This window comes from Lutjanus erythropterus, chromosome 11 (assembly GCF_056507025.1).
Source record: "Lutjanus erythropterus isolate fLutEry1 chromosome 11, fLutEry1.hap2, whole genome shotgun sequence".
Lineage (NCBI taxonomy): Eukaryota > Metazoa > Chordata > Actinopteri > Lutjaniformes > Lutjanidae > Lutjanus > Lutjanus erythropterus.
The window spans coordinates 40,922,397-40,931,319 of NC_139327.1; the positions used below are offsets into that span (position 1 = coordinate 40,922,397).

At 43.3% G+C, this 8,923-nt stretch overlaps 1 protein-coding gene across 2 annotated transcripts; it reads right to left on the bottom strand.

Moving 5' to 3' along the window:
* LOC146319619 (acyltransferase PGAP2-like) lies at nt 1-6,879 on the bottom strand. Of its 2 annotated transcripts, none has more exons than XM_084730176.1 (6): nt 6,826-6,879; nt 5,759-5,927; nt 4,810-5,059; nt 4,195-4,301; nt 2,316-2,424; nt 1-475 (listed from the first exon to the last, which is right to left on the bottom strand). In XM_084730176.1, exons 2-6 carry the CDS (start codon nt 5,924-5,926, stop codon nt 345-347), a joined length of 765 nt encoding a protein of 254 aa, XP_084586302.1. In that variant the 5' UTR covers nt 5,927; nt 6,826-6,879; the 3' UTR covers nt 1-344. The 2 variants fall into 2 exon arrangements, with proteins under 2 accessions (XP_084586302.1, XP_084586303.1); XM_084730177.1 differs by lacking the exon at nt 6,826-6,879 and adding an exon at nt 6,695-6,820.
* Nucleotides 6,880-8,923: the final 2,044 nt, after the last annotated feature.

Consider the following 8,923-nt stretch of genomic DNA (forward strand, 5'->3'; position numbering starts at 1 on the left):
TTTTCTCTTCTCTCACCGTTTATTGATCTTCACATCAACAACAACAACAAGGCAGATTCATCGTGTGTGAAAACTTACAAACCTGATTCTGAGAGCTGCTGAACTCAGAACACGATGGATTTGATTCATTTCCTAAAAGTTTCCGGTATAAAAACTTAAACTGAGTTTAAAAAACGTTTTGAATCAAATGAAACTGAGTCCGACATGATGAAGCTGCTTCATGTTCAGCTGCTGTTGGAATAAAAAAAGGCGTCAGGATCAGTTCAAACATGATGTTCATGATGCCTTCATGTGTCCTGCTCTCCCATTGGTGGATTAAAAGAGTCACCAGGTGAGTCAGCTGCTCAGTATCGTTTGTCCTCAGGAGGCGTCGCCACCATCACCTCTTTACTCCCAAAGTCCCAGAAGGCCGTCATGTGGAACGCCATGTTGGAGAAGACGACCAGGTACTCAAAGAAGGCGAACAGCGTGTAGACTGGAGGACAGGAGAGGACAAGAGAGGACAGGAGAGGACAAGAGAGGACAAGAGAGGACAGGAGAGGACAGGAGAGGAGAGGAGAGGAGAGGAGAGGAGAGGACAGGAGAGGAGAGGAGAGGACAAGAGAAGACAGGAGAGGACAAGAGAGACAAGAGAGGAGAGGACAAGAGAGGACAGGAGAGGACAAGAGAGGACAAGAGAGGACAGGAGAGGAGAGGAGAGGAGAGGAGAGGAGAGGAGAGGACAGGAGAGGAGAGGACAAGAGAGGACAGGACAGGAGAGGAGAGGAGAGGAGAGGAGAGGAGAGGAGAGGAGAGGAGAGGACAAGAGAGGAGAGGACAGGAGAGGAGAGGACAAGAGAGGACAGGAGAGGACAGGAGAGACAGGAGAGGACAGGAGAGACAGGAGAGGACAAGAGAGGACAGGACAAGAGAGAACAGGAGAGGACAGGAGAGGACAGGAGAGGACAAGAGAGGACAGGACAGGACAAGAGAGAACAAGAGAGGACAGGAGAGGAGAGGAGAGGAGAGGAGAGGACAAGAGAGGAGAGGACAGGAGAGGAGAGGACAAGAGAGGACAGGACAGGAGAGGAGAGGAGAGGAGAGGAGAGGACAAGAGAGGAGAGGACAGGAGAGGACAGGAGAGGACAGGAGAGACAGGAGAGGACAGGAGAGACAGGAGAGGACAAGAGAGGACAGGACAAGAGAGAACAGGAGAGGACAGGAGAGGACAGGAGAGGACAGGAGAGGACAGGACAGGACAAGAGAGAACAAGAGAGGACAGGAGAGGACAAGAGAGGACAGGACAGGACAAGAGAGAACAAAAGAGGACAGGAGAGGACAAGAGAGGACAGGAGAGGGCAGGAGAGACAGGAGAGGACAAGAGAGACGAGAGACAAGAGAGGACAGGAGAGACAGGAGAGACAAGAGAGGACAGGACAGGAGAGACAGGAGAGGAGAGGACAAGAGAGACGAGAGACAAGAGAGGACAGGAGAGACAAGAGAGGACAGGACAGGAGAGACAGGAGAGGACAAGAGAGACGAGAGACAAGAGAGGACAGGAGAGGACAGGATAGGGCAGGAGAGGACAAGAGAGGACAGGACAGGACAAGAGAGAACAAGAGAGGACAGGACAAGAGAGAACAGGAGAGGACAGGAGAGGACAGGAGAGGACAGGAGAGGACAGGACAGGACAAGAGAGAACAAGAGAGGACAGGAGAGGACAAGAGAGGACAGGACAGGACAAGAGAGAACAAAAGAGGACAGGAGAGGACAAGAGAGGACAGGAGAGGGCAGGAGAGACAGGAGAGGACAAGAGAGACGAGAGACAAGAGAGGACAGGAGAGACAGGAGAGACAAGAGAGGACAGGACAGGAGAGACAGGAGAGGAGAGGACAAGAGAGACGAGAGACAAGAGAGGACAGGAGAGACAAGAGAGGACAGGACAGGAGAGACAGGAGAGGACAAGAGAGACGAGAGACAAGAGAGGACAGGAGAGGACAGGATAGGGCAGGAGAGGACAAGAGAGGACAAGAGAGGACAAGAGAGACAGGAGAGGACAAGAGAGACAAGAGAGGACAGGACAAGAGAGGACAGGAGAGACAGGAGAGACAAGAGAGGACAGGAGAGACAGGAGAGGACAAGAGAGACAGGAGAGGACAAGAGAGACAGGAGAGGACAGGACAGGTGAGGACAGGTGAGGACAAGAGAGGACAGGAGAGGACAAGACGTGAACTAAAGGCTTTCAAGAATCCATTATTCTTTGTTCATGGGACATGATGGGACAGAATTCCTCTCTTGTGTCCTCCTCATACCTGAATAAGGACTCTGAGACTCACCTCCGGCTTCACAGAACTTGTTGTGGCGTCTGAAGAAATACGCGGCAGCAGCACAACAGCTGATGTTAAACAGGAAGAGACGCACCTTCCAGCGATATGATGTCATTTCCTGAGACACACAGAAGACAGACAGAATTTAAACAGACATCAAACACAGAAATGCGAGAAAATTACTGATTTTGTCACCGGAGTTTGATTTCTAGAGGGTGACATTTGTCTTATATATAACAGTGGTTATAACAGCTCATAAAACCTTAAAACCCACTCTTCAAATAGTGTGAACTGTCCCTTTAAGTCCCTGATGTCTGAGCGTTCCGAGCTGCAGTCTGTGAGAACTCTGAGAACATTAAATATTAATAATAAGAGGCGGTTCTCTGCTGAAGGTTTCCTGGCAGCTCAGTGGTCACATGATGAGTTGTGGTTAAACTGCTGAGTGACACATTCGCTCTGCTGAAACAGGGAAGAACCAAAATAAAGTTCCGACACAAGTTTATTTAGAACATATTCATCTATTTCCTGCTCGACAGGGAGAACCTCAGCTGCAGAACATCTGAAAACACCCTGAAAGATCTAAAACAACTACATGAAGAACCTGATCTGAATTTTATTTAACACACTGGCATACCCTCAAGACCTCATCAGGTACCTCAAGAACCCCCTGAAATATCCAGTCAACCTCCTCAAGAACCATTAGAACCTCACTGAGGACAGAGTGAATCTCTTCAATTACCCCTGCAGCCTCTTTAAACCTCCTTCAGAACCATGAAGATCCTTCTCCAGGATGCCCAACACCTCCTCAAAAAATCCACAGTCACTTCCAGCACCAGATCAAGCAGCAAATCTCCTCATGGACCCCAAAAAAACCTCAATGAGCACTCCTAGAACCAACCCAAGAACCAATAGAACCCTTAAGGTTTCCTAAATCCTCCTTAGTAACCACTTAGGCCGAACAAAGGATAGAAAGAAATCCTTCAAACACCCATAAAAACATCTCAGGCACAGTGAACACTCTGCTCTGTCCACTAGAACCTGCTCAAGAACCCTACAGAACCTTCTCAAGCACCACTGAACCTCTTCAAGGCCCTCCTTGGACCACCATACCAACTCTGAAAAGATGCAAAAGAATCCTCAAGAATCACTAAAGCTTGTATAAGGACTTGAAAACCCCCATCGAGCACCACTGGAACCTCTTAAGGAACCCCTAGAATGCCCTCAAGCACTCCTTGAATCTCTTCAAAGACACAAAAAAAATGTTTAAAGCCAACTAAAAACTTCCTCAAGCAGTTCTAGACTCCTCAAGGACCTCGTGGTCCTCCTCAAACGCTTCTGGTTCCCCTTCAAGCACCACAAAATCTCCTCAAGGACCCCCAGGGTCTGATTAAGGACCCTCAGAACCTCCTGGAGAACCCCACTGTCCCTTCAACCATTATTAGGGACCCCTGGAAAGTCCTGAAGTCACATCTGACTGAAAAGAAATCTGCTGCTGCCGTGTGTTGCTGGCTCTGCAGCGCCCCCTGCAGGCCAACATGCAGCACTGACGGCTGATCAGCAGCTCACAACATCTGGACACGTTTGTGAGCTGGAGATCAAACAGAAATAAATAAACTAACAACAACAACAAGAAACTATTAGTATTATTTTTGACATTTTAAAGATATATTTTATGTAAGAGATAAATATCCTGCTTATCACACAGCTACTTACTAAAGAAATGTAATAATTTGACACTAAATATTGATTTTAAAATGATCTTATTGCTCCTCCAGAGCGAACTGACCAATCAGAATCAGTATTTAAAACCCTGCAATCAAACGACTCACTGGTTAATTAAACAAATAACTGACTCCAGCACAGACAGAGAGACGGACGCTGTGTTTACCTCGGGGTTCACGTAGTCTCTCCTGATCACCTGCCACAGTCTGCACGTAATGAGCATGTGCAGCAGCGAGCTCGCTATGAACACGACAAAACCGTTTTTATGAACACCTGCAGAGACAAACAATAATTAACTTTATTTACAATAATTCTTTTTATTTGATTAGAAACAGTTTGACTCAGAGAACTTTATGTGACGGACGTCCATGTGCTCCGCCTGTTTTCACATGTTTGGACCCAATAATTTTTCCAATAATCAGTCAGTTGTTTGCTCCATAAAATGTCAGAAAATGTTGATCAAAGTCCAAGATGACATTATCAAACGTCTTGTTTTGTTCTCAACACAAAGATATTCAGTTTACGGACTTCCTTTACTATTTATTACAGATTTCTCCTTTAACACTGACTGAAGTGCTTGTTACTTATAAAGGACGTTCAGTCTGATGATGTTTGATAGTTCATAAAAATCAATCAAGTATAAAATGTTACATATTTGTGAGATTAATATTATCAGTCATCAGTAGTTGTGTGTCAGACTGAGCAGAGATCTGCGTGCTCAGACCATCGTGGCGTCTCTGACTGGAGGCTCAGCTGATCTGCGGCGGGTCGTCGTACTCACTGTAGGTCTCTGTGGACGACACGTATGTGAGCAGCAGCAGGCCGGTGTTCTCGGCGAGGCTGCAGAGGAGAGCCAGCCCGCTCAGCAGCAGCTCCGGCAGCCTCTTGGCGAAGCGGCCGCGGTAGAAGCTGAAGTAGGCGGCGGACACCAGGTAGCGTGGCGCCGAGTGCAAGCCGATGCAGCAGCGCCAGATGTAGCGCTCAGGCACGCGGCTGATGGCGGCGCTGATGGACGGGAGGTAGTTTGATACCTGGTTTAACAAAAAGAAAAAAGGTAATTAATTCAGGAAAGAAGAAAAATAAACCAGGGCGATTATTTCCACGGTTGATTAATCGGTTGGTTATTTTCTCAATTCATCAATTGTATTAAAATGTCAGAAATTAATTAATCCTGTGAGAATTTTGTCAATTGAAAAATGGGTCCAAACATGTGGACGTAAGTCTGTGCCCTCCACCTGTTTTCATATGGTTGGACCTATTTTTCAACTAGTGATCAATCTGGCAATAATTTTCCACTAATCGATCAGTCATTTGGTTCACAAAATTTTGATCAAAGTCCAAGATGATGTCCTCAAACGTCTTGTTTAACGATGCACTGTAACTAAGTCTGTCAATCTTTTCATTTGTCTCCATGTTGAAGGTGTGCAGGAGGCAGGACGGTGACATCACAGGAGCTCACGTTATTAAACTCTGTCTTCATCTGATCTAATGTAAGCGGCCAACGTTAGCACGTCTGGCTAACTAATGCTAGCTTTAACTTTACCTCCAGTCAAACTTGTTAGATCCACTGCATCTGCATTTGTTCTGTGGGGGTTTGAGGAGGAGGATGTGGGCTGATGAAGAATCAAAGTGGGTCGATCATGATGCATCGCTCTCTGTCTCAGGTCTAAGCCGGGTTAGTTTAGCTCTACAAGTTTATCAGGCATAGCAACAGTAACCATGACACTCACATGACAGTGTGTGTATGTCGAGTCCTCAAAGTGGTAGATGAGCGAGATGAAGAGGCAGGTGATGAAGCCGCTCAGAGGCAGCAGAACCGTCCCCACGGCGAAGCTGGTGAACGGGAGCCGGATGAGGGGCCGGTCCCGGTCCAGGCTGCCGTACGGCCCCTGGAGCATCCTGGGAAAAAAAAAACATAACAGAGGATCAGTCAGTCAGAACTTATTCTGAATTAATGGATTTATCGTTAAAATAGTCAAACATGTCCTTCACAGCCTCCCACCCGTCACCATTTTCTGATGTTTTATAGACAAAACAAATTACTGATTAATCAAGAAAATAATCAGCAGATTACCTGGATGAAAATTAATCATTTTAAAATCCTGTCAATTGAAAAATATTTTTCAACTAGTGATCAATCTGACAATAATTTTTTTCCATTAATCATTCAATTGTTTGGTCCATAAAATGTCAGAAAATGTTGATCAAAGTCCAAAATATTCAGTTGACTGGAGTTAACCCCCCCCCCCCCCATTTCAGAAGGTGAAATCAGAGAATTTTGACTTGTTTTTAACTAAAAAATGACTCAAAGCGATTATTTGCTTCACAGAGTAATTGGCGATTAATTAAATAATATATTAATAATCAATTAATCATTGCAGCTCTGACTGAACAGTTATCCATTGATCAGGCTGCTTATAAACAGTGAACAAGACTCATCCAATAACAAACATGCAATGGACTTCAATCGTGATGTAACCTATTTATTAACTTTATGGATTATATACGGGCCGAACAGCAGATCAGTTTGTACCAGTTCACAAGATTCACTCGTCATGTATTACCCAGCATTCATCTCTGCTACACGGCGAGTAAAGTTTAAAATGTCAGAAATTGTGAATGGAGTTTCGTCGAGACAGACAGCGTTTTTGAACGTGTGTGTTTACCTTTACAGGTGATGCAGTCAGGTGACGTCAGATTATCTCCCTGGACCTGTTGTATCTCTAAGCACAGTTTAAAGCTAACAGATAGCTTAATACAGGAGCCGCTATGTCGCGTTATAACTTGAAACACTAACCTTCACAGCTCTCCGGGCGGATTCCTCCAGGTGCTCCGCTCCACAGACATTGGAGAGAGAGCTAATCCTGTTAGCTCAGGTTAGCTTCAGTAGCATAGTTAGCCCCCGTTAGCTGTGAACGGTCAGTCAACTGAGTCTTTAAATGTGTTCGACTGTTTTTAATTAAAGTGTAAAAAGTCTTCACAGCCGCTCGGCTCACTGACCGGTCACAGACACACTTAAGTTTGACTTCTTTTCTCTCAATTTAGTCATTCTCTCCTCCGTTCACTGTCCGCGCAGGCGCACTACGCTCCATTTACCGGTCTCAGGCTTCCGGTCATATCAACCTTCAGAATAAAAGTCTCTCTTTTAAAAAAGAAGAATAAATGAACAAATACACTAATGGGCGAATATGTCAGAATCTAAAATATTTCATTACTAAGTGGTGAAAGAGGCAAGAGAAATTATTTCAATGGCCTCACATTTCTTCACACAGAGACACTTCAGGACGTCAGACATGTTGGGTCAATTGAACTTGATCACAGAATTAGGATTTCATTCACTGGAGTTCAGTTTTTATAGATTATTGCTTCATTAAAACCTCTGGAAACAAATCAGTAGCACTTTAAATTTAGGTGCTTATAGTTAATAGGTATAAGGCCTTATAAGATGCTTTTACAGTCATATGTGTTAATAAGAATAAAAAGAATAATGTGAATTAAAGTTTTTACTGAATTACTTTCTGCACCCAGAACAACTACAAACACTCTAAAATCAATATTCTGGTGTCCCTGGATGAGATCAAATCCATGATCAATAACTACACTGTTTTACTTTATTTTATGTATTTTTATGAACAATATTCATATCTTGTTTTAACTGCTTCAGTCACCTTGTATCTTTTATTATTTCAACTCAACATCAGTCCTCAATGATCTTCCAGTTTAAATAAAGGATTATAAGTGTTAATAATAGCATTATAAACATGTTTATTGTTAGACTGTAACAGATTTATGAGAAGACTTGTTAACAGTTTATAGACTGCTGAAGAATGTTAATAAAAACCTTATGAATCTCTTATAAGTCTTTTACAAACACATTGATTGAGTTTATCTAACTTATCTATTATGTCGTTGTTAAACCTTTAGATTTCTACATATTTTATTATGTATTTATTATCAGTTCTTATCAGAAGAAAAGGGCCTGAAAATAGTAATAATTTTTAAAGAACATGTGTAACTGTTAATAAGCATAATAAAGGACTAATGAACCTTAATAAGGACTCTTCACACATTTGATCCAATAAGCACAAGATGCATAGTTAACTGTTAATAAATACATAATGAAGTATGTAGGAATCAACAAAAGTTTAGTCAAGAGCTTAACAATGAAATAATAAGTATAACTCAATAAATGTGTTATAGACAATTATAAGAAACTCACACACACGGATTCCTGTAAATGCAGAGGGGAGGAGCAACACTGATCATGTGATCCAGTAACATGAGAACAGGAAGGGAACCTGAAAGTTAAAGTGTTCAGGCTCCATTTTGTGTTGACAGATCAGAGCAGACAGAGGAGAACTGAAGGCAGGGTGAGTGTAAATACAACATCTGAATGATTTTACTGTCAAGGTGTGTGAGTCAGTTTTCTCCCTGTGGACTGTAGAGGAAAGAAATGTTAGAATGAAGTCAACAGTTTGATTCAGCTGTGGACACATAGTCCTGCTTGGCTGAATAATTCACATTAAACCTGCTGTAACCTGAGAAAACATACAGATTTAAAGAGAAACTGAGCTGTTTGATTATACTGTACACTGTGTGTGTGTGTGTGTGTGTGTGTGTGTGTGTGTGTGTGTGTGTGTGTGTGTGTTTTCTCAGTCTCAGACATGACTTTGAACAAACTTGTTCCTGATTCTTGTGCTCTGAGCTCACAGTCAGTTTTCCTGTTTCTCTCAGACTGACCTCAGATCAGAAGATGAATGTTTGTGTGGAGGAGGACAGAGCAGAGCCTCCAGAGTCTTTCATTACAGACTGAAAACTGAATTCAAACAGAAAAGTAATGTTCTCTGTAATGTTCTCTGTAACATTCTCTGTAACGTTCTCTGTAATGTTCTCTT

Bases quoted from the DNA above. Each gene is read 5' to 3' on its own strand.
- LOC146319619 (XM_084730176.1), bottom strand. From the start codon at position 5,926: ATGCTCCAGGGGCCGTACGGCAGCCTGGACCGGGACCGGCCCCTCATC. The intron at 2,425-4,194 runs GTAAACACAGCG...TGTGTGTCTCAG, and splicing joins GAGACTACGTGAACCCCGAG to GAAATGACATCATATCGCTG. The intron at 476-2,315 runs GTGAGTCTCAGA...CCTGTCCTCCAG, and splicing joins CAAGTTCTGTGAAGCCGGAG to TCTACACGCTGTTCGCCTTC.